This window comes from Castor canadensis, chromosome 7, assembly GCF_047511655.1.
Source record: "Castor canadensis chromosome 7, mCasCan1.hap1v2, whole genome shotgun sequence".
NCBI lineage: Eukaryota > Metazoa > Chordata > Mammalia > Rodentia > Castoridae > Castor > Castor canadensis.
This window is the reverse complement of record NC_133392.1, coordinates 60,838,441-60,855,661: the sequence shown is the minus strand read 5'-3', so window position 1 is coordinate 60,855,661 and position 17,221 is coordinate 60,838,441. Positions and strand designations below refer to the sequence as shown.

The 17,221-nt window shown below is 48.2% G+C and overlaps 1 protein-coding gene across 7 annotated transcripts in view; it reads left to right on the top strand.

Moving 5' to 3' along the window:
• Positions 1–17,221, top strand: part of Lrrc20 (leucine rich repeat containing 20) — a 68,758-nt gene that overhangs the window by 4,488 nt on the left and 47,049 nt on the right. For 3 of the 7 annotated variants that reach the window (XM_074079069.1, XM_074079070.1, XM_074079071.1), the window contains exons 2-3: positions 910–972; positions 1,085–1,229. The exons of 1 other annotated variant lie outside the window; for it this stretch is intronic. In XM_074079069.1, the coding sequence (XP_073935170.1) occupies positions 1,148–1,229 (82 nt within the window). In that variant the 5' untranslated portion in view covers positions 910–972; positions 1,085–1,147. Of the gene's footprint in view, positions 1–620; positions 792–909; positions 973–1,084; positions 1,230–17,221 lie in introns of all 7 variants that reach the window. 3 more of the 7 variants (XM_020162068.2, XM_020162080.2, XM_020162074.2) reach the window with 2 other exon arrangements.

Genomic DNA, 17,221 nt, shown 5'->3' with positions numbered 1-17,221 from the left:
TATACTCCTCTCTACACTTCCCATTCTCTACCTTTGACCTTGGAATGGAGCAAGTTCACTAGAGCTCCTTGAGCTGCCTTTGAAGCTAGGACTGGGTCCAGTGGCAAAGAGGACCGTGACCTTGACCTGGAGTTCCTGCCTCTCTTTGTGGGGTGCTGCTGGTGGTGATGTGGGTGATTTTGGTACAGTAGGCCTAGAGCCTGCCTGACCTGGTTATTGCTGCTCGATCACTTTGACCTTGTCTCAGTCACTTAACCACTCTCTATGCCTTAGTTCCTTTCTCTGTAATAAACAGGGAATTGGGAACATTTTTTATGTCTTTATATCTTAATACCTTACAATTTTATTATGCCTTATGTCTTTAACACTGTATAATTTTGTCTTCCTCCCCCTTCTTTAAGTCTTTTCTCCCCTAGTGATCCAATTCCCTTCTCTAGTTTCCAGCACCTCCCCTTTGCCTTCAGATAAACTCAGCATCAGGCTGATAACAAGGTCTGCAGACAAGTGCTGTAACCTTCCCTCCAGATTGGCAAATGGGAAGGGAATTAATTCTTACAGACCACCTACCTGCAGATTGTGAGCTCTGACTTGCATTGGTGTCCCCATTTCTTGTCTTGAAGGAAGAGCCTGGAAGATGGGAGTGGGGCAAGCAGGGGAGCTGGAAGAGGTGGATGGATAGGGCACTGGCTCAGCAGCCATGGGATGAAGGGACAGGAATCTCTCCCCTGCAGTTGGCTAGGCCTCACCTCCTCCCCAACACCTCATCTGTTGAGTCACAGGCCAACATACACGTGAGTTCTCACACCTGCCTGACCACTGATTCAGGCCTGGGCCCCATGTCTGGTGAGGTCATACACGTTGATCCTACCAGAAAAGTGGTAGGGCCCAGCTGCCCTCAATCTTTGACAGGCAGATCAGCCTCTACAAAGGCCAAACTGGATGTGGCCTGCACTCTGGGTCCCACAAGAGAAGGTGAGTGACCTGGAGCCCACTCTGTGTGTTCCTGGGTCTCCAGGGCAGATGATGCTGGGGATGGTGGCCTGGCTGGCAGGTGGGTGCTTCATGGCCTTGTGTTTTCCTGCAGGCACAGGCCCCTTTGTGAACAGGAGACCAGCCTGGGGGCTGGGAACAAGACATCCACGTCTGTATGCTGAAGAAGATGGGTGAGGCTGTGGCCAGAGTTGCAAGGAAGGTCAATGAGACGGTGGAGAGTGGCTCTGATACCCTGGGTGAGTGAGGGCCCCGAGAGTAATTTGTTTAAGTCAGCTTAAAAATGACACAGAGAGGGCTGGCACAAGTGGTAGAGTGCCTGCCTAGCAAGCATGAGGCTCTGAGTTAAAACCGCAGTACCACACACACACACACACATACACACACACACAAACACACACACACACACAAATAAAAAAAGAAGGAAATGGCCCAGAGATGAAGGAAACAATATGAGAATGTGCCCCTGCTGTGAGGATAAGTGTTTCAGGGAACTATTACTGCAATTGTGTGTGGCTTGTGTCCCAGTATAAGACAGATTTCTTATTATGGGTCATGGCCAAAGAGGTTTGAAGAATGCTGAGTAATGGAATCTTGTGTTTCTTGCTCTTGAACTATGATGACTCTGAGTGTGTGTGTGTGTGTGTGTGTGTGTGTGTGTGTGTGCCCTTGGATCAGCTGAAAATACCAAGCTGGCACTTGCTGGGTCATCCTATGTGCAGGTCTCATGCCAACTACCTTGTGAGTGTCACCTTGTTGAATTGTCACAGTCTCTCTGTGGTGACCGATACTTTCCAGGTATGACTAGCTTCCATCTTCAGATGTGGAGGAGAGGGAGGTGTGAAGACACAGTGGGTGTCTGCGGTTTTCCCAGCTGGAAGTCCCCTTTACACTCCACTGTTTTACTTGAATTGTGCCATAGACATCTTCAGGTTTGAATTGGTCATAGAATTTGAGCCCATCAGTTACCTTAAGACTCCAAGTATTTAAGCAGACCATCCTGTTTAATTGGATTCAGCAGATATTTATGACAAGGGACAACAGGGGATACAGTGAAACTCCCTATGTGTATGCCTATGTGTACATGAGTGATGCAGGTGTGTGCACATGCTCGGATGTATGTGTGTGTGTCTCACTCACTGAAGTATACACACCACTGTGGAGCCACAGGCCTGTTGTGAGGACTCAGAGGACCAGAGCATAGTCCTGTCTTGGGGATGATCATGCTGATGGACAGGTGGGGCTTTGGCTGCAGGGAGGAATTTTAAAGGAGGTGGGGGCTTGTGTACACATGTGTCTGCTTTTGTCTGTGTCACAAAGGACTACTTCTGTGGTGGCTGAGCAAAGACCCAGACTGGAAAGGCAGAGCATTTTTTCTAGCAGCCACCCACCAAGTGTGTCTGGAAATGCAGGTTCCTGGGGCATGCATGGTGGCCCAGGAAGTGGAGGGACATTCAGTCTTGAGGATGGGCTTGGTCACTGCCTATGGCAGGAAGTCCTCAGTCTCACTCTGTCTGCCCTCCTCCCTTCCTCCTCTGTAGTGCTCATTGAACCTCCCTACAGGACAGGGACCCTTAAAGTGTCACAGGTCTTTTGCCCTCCCACCCTACCCCCTATAGCTTAGCACAGTGTCTGGTTCTGTGTTAGCACATGGGAAGTGGGGAGAGGTTGCTAAACTGAGCCAAAGTGCAGGAGGCATTGCCTTTATCAGAAACCTAATGCGAAGGTTGCCACTGGCTCTGGAGCCAAGTCTCTGGGGGGAGCCTTAAGCTGTTGAGCTGTTGGCTGTGGGTCCTCATGAAGAATTCTCAGTTCCTGCACTGGTTACTAATATGGCTGTGCTTCTGCAGTGTTCAAGGGTCTCTACCATCAGGCTAGTCTTTGGGTGTTAGGGGCCTGAGTGTAAACCCCACTCTGCCACCTACTAGCCTGGCACCTAGCAGTTTGCTTAACCTGTCTAAGTCTCAGTTTCTTCATCTAAGCTGAAGATTGTAATTGTGTCCACCCCATTGGGATACTTGGGAGCAATTGTAATGTCTGTCATGTGCTCGGCATGCAGGGAGCTCAGTAAATAGAAGCTATTATTTTAAATTTTTTCTCATTCCCCAGGGCTGGAGGTGGGGCCTGAGCCCTCCCAGCACAAACACACTTTCTCAGGTGTTGCAGCCAGGTCTCTTCTGGGCCTGCTTCCCATTGCCTCTGAGTGGGGAGTTCAGTACAAATCAGCAAATCTGCATGGTAAATCACCCACCCCTGCCTTAAAGTGTCACAGGGTAGAAGGACACATGCAGCTCCATCTCATCCAGGTGTGGTGAGGACCAAGGGGCAGCAGGAAAGGGAGAGCCAAATTCTGAATTATGGAGTTTTGGGAGCTCCCTAGGGGAGCAGGCAGCAGTGAGGTGACAGACATCCCAGGCAGTGGGAGGGATGCAGCTGAGCTGGGGAGAACCCCTGCAGCATGGGGAAATGTGAGAAGTGTTACCTGGCTGGCCTGGAAGGCTGTGCTGGGAATTTGGACTTCAACCTCTGGGCCAGAGATTGCAAACGTTCACACCTCTGTGCATCTGTGAAAAGAAGAGGGACACCCGCCAATAGTAATATGTGCAGGGCAGATAGGGTAGGCATGCTACACCAGCTCCTTTGATGGACCACCATAGTGCTTGGAATCGGAACCCTGGCTCTCCAGCACCAGAGCTGGGGCCCTGGGCCTACCACACAGCCCTGGTGTGGAAGTCAGCAGTTGGTGATCACCAGTGGCATGAGCACAGAAAAGCTGTAGCCACCTTGGAAGAGCCTCTAGCCATGTTGGTCTTAACCAAAGCTCAATGCTTTCTTTTGGCAAGGACTGGCCCTTTAAAGTTAGAGTCAGACAGCAAGGGTCCTTTTTACCTCTACCGTGGCTGGAGAAGTACAATATCAGACCAGGCCACAATCCTGGTCCTTGCCAAGTGGGGCTGATTAGGTAAGGAGTCTGGGCTCTAAGCAGTCAGCATGTATTAAGTACCTGCTGTGTGCAAGGTGCTAGGGATCTTCTAAGGGATATTAGTCCTGGACCTGAGGCCAGTTCACTCCCTTTCTTCAAGACAGTCAGAGAGCAGTGAATGACAGGCTCTGTGCTATGCTGTGTTGGGTGCACTACAGGTTATCAGAGTTCAAAAGAAGGAGATGCTGCTGGGTGTGAAATAGTTCCAGAAGGCTTTCTGGAGAGGTAGGAATCATCAATCAGGGTGTTGAACGATAGGGGAAGTAGCTCAGTATGATTCTCCTGTAAAATAACAAGCAATCTGAAACACCTAAGCATACAGCACCAGAAAATGGCTTAAATAACTTTTTTTGGTTTTGGTGGGACTAGGGTTTGAACTCAGGGCTTCATGCTTGCAAACTACTTGCTCTACCACTTAAGCCACATCTCCAGTCCATTTTTGCTCTGGTTATTTTGGAGATGGGGGCTTGTGAACTATTTGCCCAGTCTGGCTTGGAACCATGATCCTCCTGATCTCAGCCTCCCAAATAGCTAGGATTGCAGGCCTGAGCCACTGGCACCCAGCTTGAATAACTTCTGTCACAGCTATACAATGTCATTTATGTGGCCGTTAACAATGGTGCTGCACATTTATTGTAGGCTTGAATAAAGACTGGCATGTTCTTATATGTCACATGGACTAAAAAATGCAAGGGTCCCAAACTGTCTATACAGTGAGATACTGATTATGTTAAACATGTATATACATGTAGAAAAGAAAATGGAAGGAAATAGAGCAAGATGCAAATGGGAATTAGAAAAATACTAGTCTATGCTTTCTCAGTGTTCTGTGGTGAATGCATTACTCTTAGAACTAGAGAATCGATCTTAGGGAGCAGACTACCAACCACTATGAAAGCTTGCACTAAGACCACCGGGGCAGAGGTTCCTAAATCAGGCCCTGGGAGAGATGGGCTTCCCTGGTCTCTCTCCTCCTGTGGGGGTTACTGCAGAGCTCTGGGTGTGTTGCTGCAGCATGGAAGTCCCTGTCCCTGTGTTCTGTCCTCCGCCTGGGAAGAGCTCAGTTACAGCTGCTCTCACCTTACCCAGGCCAGTGGCCCTGGTCAGCACCCTGGCTCCTCCAGCCCCCAAGGTGCCTCCCAGTCAGAGCTGCAGCCAGAACTGAGTTGGGCTTGCTCTTCCTGAGCCTGTAACCTGAGCTGGGGATTCCAGCCCCATACCCCTAGTTCCTCCCCCAGGAAGTGGGGTCCTTCCCATTTGATCCTCAGAAGGCCCCTAGCTGGAGCTGGAGCCACTCTGTCCCCCAGCTCTCACCCCTCCTGGCATCATATTATAGACTCTTAGAACCTGCAGTGTTCAGCCTCTCTTCCTCAAACCAGGCTCTCCTTTCTGCCACCTCTTGGCTCCTCAGGCTAGGTTTCTTTCCTCTTTGTACAACCTCACACCCATCTGGACTTCTGGGTCCTGTAACCCCTGAGTGGCTTCAGTCTGACCTCGCCCTTCCCTCAGGTGGTCTGTAGGGCCAGGCCACTCTGTCCCCTGCTCTGTGCCTGGGTAGAGGCTCCTCAGGCCTTTGTGCTTTTAGGGTGACTTTAAAGAGTGATTATTCCTGCAGAGGAGCTGAGGTGGAAAGCCCTAGGAGCATGGGAATAGGGCGTGGCTGGCGGGAGTGGAGACTTTGGCACAGAGGGTAGAGGACAGACCACTGTGGGCTGGGAAGGAAGGAACCAACCTCACTAGGCTGGCACATTTGTTATCTTCTAACCTTTCTAGAATCTTCTGTACTCCCTGGCTCTTAGGAGTCCTGTTCATATCTAGAAAATTCTAAATCATTGGCTTTTGGCATGTTGCTCTTGCCCACCCCTGCAGTCTTTTTTGCTAAGGATTCCTCACAGGCCCTCACAACTGTGCCTCCCATACGTGCCTCCCACCTCTTTTACCTTCTCTCTCTGCCACATTTGAGAGATTTCCTCGGATCTAGCTTCCATTTCATTGTTTGCTTCTTTATTTGTGTCTAATCTGTTGAACCATCCATTGAATTTTTAATTTTTAATATGACATTTTCATTTTCAAAAGATCTATTTGGTTCTTCTTAAAAAAATCACATTTAATATACTGTAGGTTCTCTTCAGATCCAATAAACTTTTTTGCCTCTGAGTAAAACTGAATCTGATTTCTTTCTTATGTTTTCAAATCTCTTTTGTATTTCTCTGATTAATTGACTGCACCTATTTTTACTTGCTTTTGCTTCTTCTATGACAGGGGTTCCTAGGGGTGCGAGTCTACCATCCTGCTGACTCTTGCTCACTGTGGGTTGTTCTGGATGGATTTTGTGTAATTTTGGACCCTGTGTTTGTGTTTGGGAAAGGCTCGTCTGTGTAAGTGTAGTCTTGGGGCAGGGGATCTGCATCCTATTAGGGGTTGCATTTGCTCCTGTCAGTGCCTGAATTTGACCAACCCTAGCATGTCTTCAATTCACTTGTCACCCCTCAAGGTTTTTGGACCTTAAGGGAAGTGACCATTCGAACCCAAGTAAGCACATGCCTGTGATTTTAGAGTCCTTGGGAGATAAAAAAATAAATAAATAAATTGAGTGCCCAGGCAAAGACAAAACAGCTTTCTAATGGTCAAAAAGTACATTTTCCAGATTCACGCTTTTGCTGAAGGTAGTCCTTCAAAATTCGAGCTTTTTGCAGGGTGTGGTCTCAACTTCCTCCTGGAGCAGGCCCAGAGCTGCATTTCTGAGTTCTGAACGCTTTGCCAGTTTTGACTCACTTAACCATCATGACACCCTTATAACAGAGATGATATTAATACCCACATTTTACAGATGAAGAAACTAAGCATGAACATTTTTACCTAGTGTTTCCAAGCATTTTGTCACATGAGGTGTTCCACCTGTCCCTCTGCCATGTTGCTTTTTGAAGTGGGAGTTTCCCCCTGTTTTACAGATCCTGGAGCTACGCTGAGGGGACGAGTCCCTTGGTCAAGTGGAACCAGAGGTCATCCAGGGCTGTGTGAGGCAGAGACTGCCTTTCCACACACCCTTTTGCCCCCATGGGGATGTGTAGAAGAGAGGAAGCAAAGGGACCAAGAGACCTGAGCAACTCGAAGCTTCCCTTCTCCCCATGTACCTACCTCTCCTATCATGCTTTCTTGGAACCCCAGCAGGCCTACCCTGTTCCTTGACTCCTTCACAGGAGGAAAGTAGCCTTCTTTTTTTTTTGGTGGTGGTACTGGGGCTTGAACTCAGGGCCTCAGTTTTGCTAGGCAGGCACTCCAACACTTGAGCCACTCCACCAGCCTGACAAGGAGGGGAATAATCAGAGGCTAATATCTTCCTTGGCACTTAATATCAGCAGCGTTGCTAGGATGTCCCAGACAGTGGGGACAACCCTGAGAGGCTGCTTCCATGGGACTGATGTCCCTCCATCAGTTTTTCTCGTGTTGGTATTCTAGTGAAGGGGTGCTGGTAACGAGCACCAGGGCTGAAGGGGATCTGGCTAGAGTATATTCCTGGGCTGTACCCCAGAGCTTGGGAAATAGAATCTCTGACAATCAGCCTGGAGTTGGGCTGGCAGGTCTGCAGTTTAGCCAGCTTCACAGGTGACTGTCCTGTACCCTGAGTTTTTTCACACTCTGTCTTTCATGTCCTCGGGTTCTGCATCCTTGGGCACAAATGAGGGTAGAAAATATTTTGGGGCAAAAAAACCCCAAAACTAGGCCTGTCCTGAACATGCACAGACTTTTTTCTTGTCATTATTCTCTAAGAAATCCAGTGTGGCAATGCCATGGATATCACTTACATTAGATTAGGTATTATCAGTAATCTAGAGTTGATTTAAAGTAGGGGGAGGATGGGCTGGGGAGGTAACTCAGTGGTAGTACACTTGCCCAACATGCATGAGGCCCTGAGTTTGAAAAAAAAAAGTGTACAGGAGGGTGTGCATAGGTTAGATGCAAGAAATATGCCATTTTATATAAGGACTTGTGCACTCCTGGATTTTGCTCTCTGCAGGAGTCCAAGAACCAGTGCTTCATGGATACCAAGAGATAACTATTAGCAAGCTATCATGTACAAATAAAATTTACCCTTTTCAGTATGTAAATCTATGAATTTTGGCAAACGCATATGATCATGTAACCAGTGCCACCTCATGACAGGACATGCCATCACCTCAGAAAGTCCCCCATGCTCCGCTACAGCCAACGCCCTGCTCCCCAACAGCTGGGAGCCACCAGTCCATTTTCCATCCATGGTTTTGCCTTTTCTGGGGTAGCAGGCAAGTGGAGTCACATGGGACATGACCTCCAGAGCCAGCTTCTTTACTACAGCCCAACGTTCTTGAGACCCATCCCTGGCTCTGGAGAGTCATCGGTAGGTGGCTCCATTCTGGGCCACATGGGATGTATCATATGGAGGTACCACGGCCATTCAGCCACTCATTGACAAGGGGATATTTGGGTTGTTTCCAATATTTTTCACATCATAAATCAAGCCCACAAATGATCTCTGACAGGTTTTTTGTTTGTGGCAGTACTGGGATTTGAACTTAGAGCTTCATGCTTGCTAGGCAGGTGCTCAATAGCTTGAGCCATTCCTATAGGTTTTTGTGTGATGTGAAGTTTCTCTTCTCTGGAGTCGACACTGGGAGCAGGGTTGCTGGGTTGTACCTGTTAAGATTATGTTTGACTGTAAGACAGAGCCCCACTGAGGTCCACCAGAGTTGTAGTTCCGTCATGGCCTCTCCAGCACTCAGTATTGTTCCAGTTTAATAGTTTTTTAGGTTTGTAATGACGTCTCATTGTGGCTTTCATTTACAGTTCTTTGATAACAAATGGTGTTGAATATTTTTTCATGTACTTCTTGGCCATTCATCTGTCTTCTTTGGTGTGGGAAAGATTCTGTGGTTTGGATTCAGGGCCTTGGCAGGTACTCTACCACTTGATCCACGAACCCAGCCCTTTTGTTTGCTTCAGTTACTTTTCAGATAGCCTCTTGCATTTTTGCCTGGGGCTAGCCTTGGACCTCAGTCTTTTTACTTTCAGTTTCCTGGGATTACAAATGTGTACTGCCATGCCCAGATTATTTGTTGAAATGGCAATCTCTAACTTTTTGCCTGAGCTGGCCTAGAACCATAATCTTCCTGATCTCTACCTCCAGAGAGATTATATGCATAAGCCACTGCACCTGGCCCTCATCTATTTGTCATTGATAAAATGTCTATTTAAATATTCTGCCCATTTCAAAGAAATGTGACTTCTTAACTTTTGAGGGTTTTTTTTATATATTCTGGATGTGAGTTCTTTTACCAGATATGCATCTTTTAGTACAGTTTCCAGGTTTGGTTATCTTTCAACCTTTTCACAGTATCTTTTGAGGAACAGACATTTTTAATTTTAGTGAAGACCAATTTATTCTTTTTTCTTTTACAAATGGCACGTTTGGTGTTTTATCTAAGATACCTTTGCCTAGCCCAAGGCCACAGAGATTTCCTCTTAGCTGAACCATCAGGGTATTGGGTAAACATGGATTCGTGGACCTCAGAGCTAGAGCTCTGCAAGTAGACTCCTGGGGAGGACTGGGGACCTGCCTGCTAACGAGCCTGGTATATGACTCCTCCCTGCCTCCAGTTCTGAGGACAATTTGGAAATTCCTTCCCCTGTGCTTCTAGGGGGCTGGGCAGGGACATTCCCTGAGTAGGCCTCTGGATGCGTGTATGTGTGTCTGTGTCTGTGTGTAAGAGAGAAAGAGAGAAAGAGAGAGAGAGAGAGAGAGAGAGAGAGAGAGAGAATGACTAGGGATGTAACATGCCTCTAGGGAGGGAAACGAGCAACTCACCCGGGAGCCATGAAATAATCAGTAAGGAGACCAAGGCTAGTGAGAGAAGAAGGGATGTGTCTTTTCTCTGGTCTCCCAGGCTCACCTGCACTTATTTCTCTTGTACTCACCAGCAGATGGTGCCCTGTCACTGGCCAACCAGTGACCCACTGGCCAACCTGAGACTCACCAAACTGTTGCCAGGTGTGGGCTGCAGCTCCTGGCAAGGGTGTCCACTGGCTGCCCAGCTCACTTTCAGTGTTTATACCCAGTCTGACCCCTGCAGAGACCTGATCTCACAGTCCCTTTTTTGAACAAGAGAACTCAGGAAGAACTTAGTATCACTCACTGAATCAGAAACTACCATTGACTTCTTTTCAACAAACATACACTGTTGAGGGAGGTCACACCTCTAAGGTGTGAGTCTGGTGCCTCCTGCAGTCAGCTGGGCAGGGCCTGCTTCTACAACAGTGGAGGCTCATGTGCCAAAGGAAGATGGGAGCTCTGTATTACAGGAAGGACAAGTTACAGAAATCAGGAAGCTGAGGTTTGGAGTCTTACCCCAACTTCCTATTGCTGGGCTGCATTCCCATTGGTAAAATGCAGGACTCCAGCCCTGACCTTTTGCTATTATCTCTGTGTTAAACCCTCAGCCAAGCTCATGCCACAAAGCCATGGTGACCTGAGACTTGCCCACTCCTCCCACCACTCTGGGCGCTGGGACTCCCCTCAGTGCATCCCTTTTGATCCTTATAGGCTAAGGTTTCTAGCCTGAGGCCTTTGACCTGCTGTTCCCTTTGCCTGGGATGCTCACCCCTATCTTCATGTAGCTGGGACCTTCTCATAGTTTAAGGGTCAGCCTAAGTGTTTATTCTTCAGAAAGAGTTCTCAGATCTTCCATGCTAAGTAGGCTCACCCAGTCATTTTTCTTTAAAACAAAAAGCTGTCAGATACTGTACACGTGTAGGAAAGTGCATAAAATAACACATGCAGTTCAGATATTTATGAAGCAAATATGCATGTAACCACTGCCCAGGTCTATACATAGATGACTTCCAGAATTCCCAGAAATCCCTCTCATCCTGCAGGTCCTGTCTATTGTATGTACTTTCCCTGGTTCTTGCTTTGCTTTAGGTTTATAATCTGTGTATGCACCTTTAAATGGTATATTTTAGTCTGCTCAGTTTTATACTTCATATGCATGGATTTATAATGCATGCATCTTTGACTTTGTTTCTTTTACTGCTCAACTTTTTTTTTTAATTAATTAATTTATTCATTGGCAATACTGGGAATTGAACTCAAGGCCTTGTACTTACTAGGCAAGCACTCTTCCACTTAAGCCATGTACCGCCCATCCTTTAGCTTTTAATTTTGTTTTTCAGACAGGGTTTCATGCTTTTGCCCACATGGCCTCTGACCATGATCCTCCCACCTCTGCCTTCTGAGCAGCTGGAATTACAGGCATGAACCACCATATCCAGCTGCACAGCTTTATATTGTGAGAATCTTGCATGAGGTTGTTTATACTCATAGCTTATTCTTTTCTTTCTAATTTTTTTACTAGCGTTTGAAATCAGGGCCTGGAACTTGCTAAGCAAGCACTCCACTACTTGAGTCACATGTCCAGCCCTAGATTGTTCTTTTCCTGGTTGTGTAGTATACCACTGTGTGCACATTCCCTAATGTGTTCACCCATGGTGCTGTTCATAGGCACTCAGGACCATCCTGCAGAGCCACCATAACCCCTCCCCTGTGCACCCCTGGAGCATGAACTTTTCTAAGGCAGACTCAGCTATGGGATTCCTCTCAGTGCTGAGTGCCTTCCAGGAAAAGCATCATTCAGGCTGGCCTGGGGCGCTGGCTAGTTGTGGCACTTAGGGATTGGGAGATCTGGTGAGTGGCAGATGCCCAGGGCACCTGTGGCATGGCAAGAGGAGCCCTGACCCAGTAGTCCAGAGGCCTGAACTTGAGTCTCAGCTCAGCCATAGCCTTGCTGGGTGACCTTGTAAAGTCACTTTACATCTCAGCCTCCTCATTGGTCACACAGCCTGCTCTCCGAGGCACCTGTGGATATGCATATTCTCTGGCCCTGGTGGGTCTAAGACAGTGGGCTGTGGGTACTGGCCGTGACTTCAAAGGTGGTCGATAAACACTTGTAGGGGTTGGGAACTTGTGCCTGGCAGGACATGCCAGTGTAGAGAAAAGAGTGTAGGTGAGACCCTGGCGGGGGTGTGAAAATGTGACTCAGGCAAATAACCAGCTTGGGAAGGAAAATCAATAGAGCTTCAGGGAGCAGGGTGGCTGCACTGACAGCAAATTGGCCCCAAGCAGCAGCTTCAAGACTGAAATGCAGGACCCGGGCCTGAGAAGCCCTCTTGTCTCAGAGGCACGTGACTAGCATTAGCTTTCCAGGACTCCTGCCGGCTCTGACACCTCCTGGACTGCTGTTGAGAGCAGATGATGTCCAAAAAGGTGGGCAAAAGTGTCGTGTCCAGGCATTAGGAGACAGAGCCCACTGGGGGGCAAGGAGAGGGCCAGGCGGGGCTGCCAGCAAACCTTGCTCACTGTGCCTTGCTTTAATACTCTGCCTATTAATGCCCAGGTCAACATGGGGCTCTGTACAGGCCTCTCTGGACCCCACAGCCTTGGGTACAGGAGGGTCGTGAGGGAACGGAAATGGCTTAGTGATGGGAGACAGTTCCTGGGATGGACAGAGGACAGATTTGCTGTATGGCCCACTCTTGGCAGTCGCACTTGGAGGAGTATTTAAAACACAGGCATATCTCATTAAAAAACAACAAGTAGCCTGTGTTCCTCAGGTGCAAACTATGAGGCACAGAAGAGTAGGCAGTGAGAAACCAGGCTTCCCCTCAAACCATCCCCCCCTCCTGTCCTCTGGCCACTTTCTCCCAGGCACAGTGTCTTGTGGAACCAGAGGAAGTTGTGAGGCTTGTTGAGGTCAGGCTCTGAAACTGCCAGGGCTGAGGGTGGTGGGCTTGGGGTCCTGGGGATTGTTCATGTCATAGCAGTGGTGGGAGAGGCCCCTAAAGCCCCTTGGATGTGGCTCAGGTCTCTCCACTGGGTTTCCCTATACCTTTTTAGAGCTTTGGAAGCAAAAACCCCACCCATCCTGTTCTAGCTCCACTGTGGATCTCAGATTTCCACAGGGAGGAAGGATAATATGGAGGTCAGCAAGTGGTGACCCCAAGCCCAGCCATCCTGTTCCTTAAGTTGCCTGTTCCCCCATGCTGCCCCAGTAGACGACTCAGGATACCTGTCAGAGGAATGAATAAGTGAATCCCCTTATCCTGTGGTTACAAATCACCCAGGCTCTCTTCTCAGTCCTCCCCTTTCTCATCCTGCTGTGGAGATGCCCCAGGTGTGAGAGCTGGGTCTATCCTGAGTTGTCTCCCCGGAAGTCCTATGGGTTGGTCCCTGGTGACTTCTGAGCAAGAGAGTGATGCAAAGATTATTGCTGGGTGTAGGACAAATGTGAGATCACCTTAGGGAACTGAGGGAAGAAGGGACTTGGTACCTCCCTGAGGTGGGGCCTGGGGGAGTAAACAGAGGTGGGAGGAGACCTGGGGACAGAGACACATGAGGACAGTGGGTGGTGGTGGGCACCCGATTGGTTGTCTGGGGCATGCAGTTTGAACCTGGTCACATCGTAACAAAATTAGGAAGTCTGGGCAGTTTGGCGTAGATAGGGGGATTCAGATGAGTTGGGGTCTGTGAGCGACATGTGTGAAGCAGCCAGCTGGTATTGGGGATTTCTGCAGAAGAGCCCCTGCCCAGGTATCTCACCCCAGGTCGCCTGCCTGCCCCAGGTTCACTTAGAGCAGTATTTTTTTTTTGGGGGGGAGTGGAAATGTTCTTTCAAAAAATGTATGTTGGGAGAAGAATAAAAGCCTGTCCATGTTGGAAGGGGCTAAAAGCCAGTTTCCCCTTGACCAACTCTGAGGTGCAGATGTGGTGACGCATTCTCTGTGGGTGAGCTCTTGCTTGCTAAGGTGAGGAAATTGCTGCCACTTCCCAGAGACAGGTGCTGCAAAAAGTCATTATCCTTGAAGACGAGGACGAATTGAAGATGCTTGTAATTGGCAGCGGCCTCGTCTTGGCTGACTGTGTTTTGCTAAGATGCATATTTTTATCATGCTCCAATTTATCCCCAAGATTCCTTATTTCGTTAAGTTCTTCTTGGCAAGCATTAATTCACCAAGGGCCGCATCTGTCTGCACACTGCCCTGCAGAGGATGGTTTGGCAAGGTGAGAGGAAGGAGGGAGCTAATTACTGACCCTGGCATGTGCCCCATTAGGCTCTTGTACTTGCTGTTACTTCTGCCTGAATCCTCCTTTGCCCAGATGTGTGTGTGCCCTGCTCCTTGTTTTTCTTGTCCCAGCTAAATGTTGCTTTCTCCAGAAAGCCCTCCCTCACAACCCTGGTGGGGCTTGCCCGTGCCTCCACCTCCTTCACGTGCTGCTGTCTTAGGACACTTTTTTGTTTTCTGAGGGCAGGAGTCAATGCTAGATATCTTCTTAGGTGTGGGTCTCTGTTTATTGCCATTCTGCCCACACTAGAGTGTGGGTCCTTCCAGGAAGGGACTCTGTCCAACTCACCATTCCATCCTTGGACAAGGTTAGCACATAACAGGGAACCAGGAAATATTTGTCAAATGAATTTGATGCATCTGATTTTCGCAGCAGCTCGGGAGAGACAGTATTTTTGCATCACTCAAAAGAAGGGGAAGCAGGCTTCATGAATGACAGGGGCTTGCCTGATTCTCACAGCCAGCAAAACTTGTGCTGGAATTTGAACTTGAGTCCACTGGCCTCTTATGATATTTAACAGGACCTAAGTCCTAACCTCAAGGAGCCCTCCACTCTGCCAGGAAGAGTGAGGCAAATGTGTTAGTAACTGCCACGTTCCTTTAGGGAATAAAAAGAAAAGAAACTGTCACATAAGATACCACGGGGCAGTGGCCCTGACAGAACTGGCAAAAATGCAGTGGGAGTTCAAGGGCAGAGCAGTTACCTTTACTGAGGACAGGAGCATTTTACTGAGAGGGAGTTTGAGGTCCTGAGAGTGACCTGCCCAAGATCATTTGATGCATGAAGGGCAGCAGCAAACCAGAATTTGGATCCCCGCTCTGTAGGGCAATGTCTTCAAGAGGTAATCAAGCCCACCCTTTGGTGACTTTGAGGACAGCATTAACCAATTTTGGGCCTTCATTTCTTTATCTGCAAAGGGAGACTGATAAGTCTAACCCCTTATCTTGGAGGTGGCTGTCAGGACTAAACAGGTGACAGTGTTGACTGCTGTTATCCTTGAGGAAGACCCCATGGCCTTCAGACCAGCTGAGGCCCCTCAGAGATGTTGATGGCTGTGCTGTCAGCATCATCCTGGCTGCTGTTTTGATTATTTTTCGTGACTATGTTTTTGATGAGTAATTGATTAATATCAAATTAATTGAATATCTCAAATCAGGAGCTGTTATTTGTTTGTATTCTGTATTTTTTCTTGGAATTGATTGACTGGCTTGCCAAGAAGGAACATGGATTTTTTTTTTCCCCCCTGAAAGTCCCATATTCCTTGCTTCTCCACAAGGTTGTCTCCTTGATGTGAAATTGTTAGAATAAGTGCACTGCTGGTGTCCTCTTCCTCCTTCAGGGGACAGTGGAACTGAAGCACACTGTAATGGATTCTCAAGTAAAATCAGTATCTTTGCAGCCTGGTACAGTGGTGCAAATGTGTAATCCCAGCATCTGGGAGGCAGAGGTAGGAAGATCAGGAGTTTGTAGCCAACCTGGGCTACACAGTTAGCCTGCATCAGAATTTCATCCCTTTTGATGGGCAAATAATATACCATTGTATGGATAGAACATGTTTTGTTTATCTTTTCTGTTGATGGGCATTTGAGTTGTTTCTACTTGCAAGCTGTTATGAATGATGTGACTGTGGATATTCACATACGGGTTTTTTGTGAACTCCTCCTCATTGTACTGAAGAAGACTTAAACTGGAGTTAAGTAACTTGCTGGAAGTCTCACAGCAAGAAAGAGCTTGCCCTAGAAAAGCCTTGATTTGGACCTGAGGAGATCTTCCTTCTTAGGTCTCTGTCTCTCTTCTTGTGTTGTTACAGCATATTCCAAGTGGCATGGAGCCCAGCTTTATCCTCTGAGACAGGCACAGTGGTCACCTTATTTGCTAGTGAGGTTGGGCCCTTGCGGCAGGTGGATAAGAAGCCACCTGGGGAATTCAGGACTGATGTGTGTGGTGTTTGTCATGGGAACAGTGTGAGCTGCTCTGTGCAGCAGCCTTCCTGCTTTGCCCCCCAGAAGGTTCCCCATTGACCTGGGTCTCCTTGGAATCAGTCTTCTTGTCACTTGAGGGAAGGTGTCCCCTGAGGTAGCTGGGTGTCAGGGATGTTACTTTCCTTAAACTGAGATATTTGTAAGAAGTCACGGTGCTTATAAAAACCTCCCACAACAAAGAAGCCCATAAAGTAGAAAGTGAATGAAAAAACCCAAACACACTGCCACATTCAAGTCAAATGCCCTGCCTACACAGGGTACCCCAACCAAAAGTAGCCTCTGCTCTTCTCTCCTCAGGCAGCTTGCCCTTGGGAGCTGCTGTCATGGTGGAACTTGCTAGACTTGTGCAGCCCTCAGTGAACTCTTTCTCCCATGCCTCCCTCCACAGGTGGCATGATTCAGGGAGCATATGTTAAGCAGCTGTCTTGGAAAGGGGAAAGGGTTGGGGACTTAGCAAGAGGGAGTGGGGATTGTGCTGCTGTCTGAGCCTTTTACAGTTACTGGCTCTGTGAACACTGTGCAGAACACCATTGCTCAAGTCACGGCTCCCTGTGCTTGGTGGTGGGCAGCGCAGTCCTGTGATGATTCATTTTACTCACTCTTTACATCTCATGTGTCCCCCTTTGGAAAGCAAGTGGCATTTCAGAGACTGAAAGACCAAGTCTCACATTGGAGCTGTTTAGTTTTTCCCCGTTCACTAGGATGCCAACCTTGAGCCCCTGGCCCTTAGATGTACCTGGAGGTGCTGGCTCTTCCCAGGGAGCCTGTGTCTCTATTTTCATTGCCATATTCCACAGAACTCTGTTTTCGTGAGGTCAACCCCCCTATATGAGAGTCCCCTGCTATTCAGGTCTTCTATCCTGACAGCTCACACAACCCACATCTTGCCCTGCTAAACAGCTCTCTCTCTCTCTCTCTCTCTCTCTCTCTCTCTCTCTCTCTCTCTCTCTCTCTCTCCAGTGCCTGGGCTCCACCTCCTCTAGTTATCCACTCTGCCTCAGTTTCCATAGTGGTGAAATGGGATGAGCGTAATGGTACCTACCTCATGGGGTGGTTGTGAGGATGTGACAAGTGCTCAGAAAAGTCTTGGGCACACATTAAGTGCCACATAAG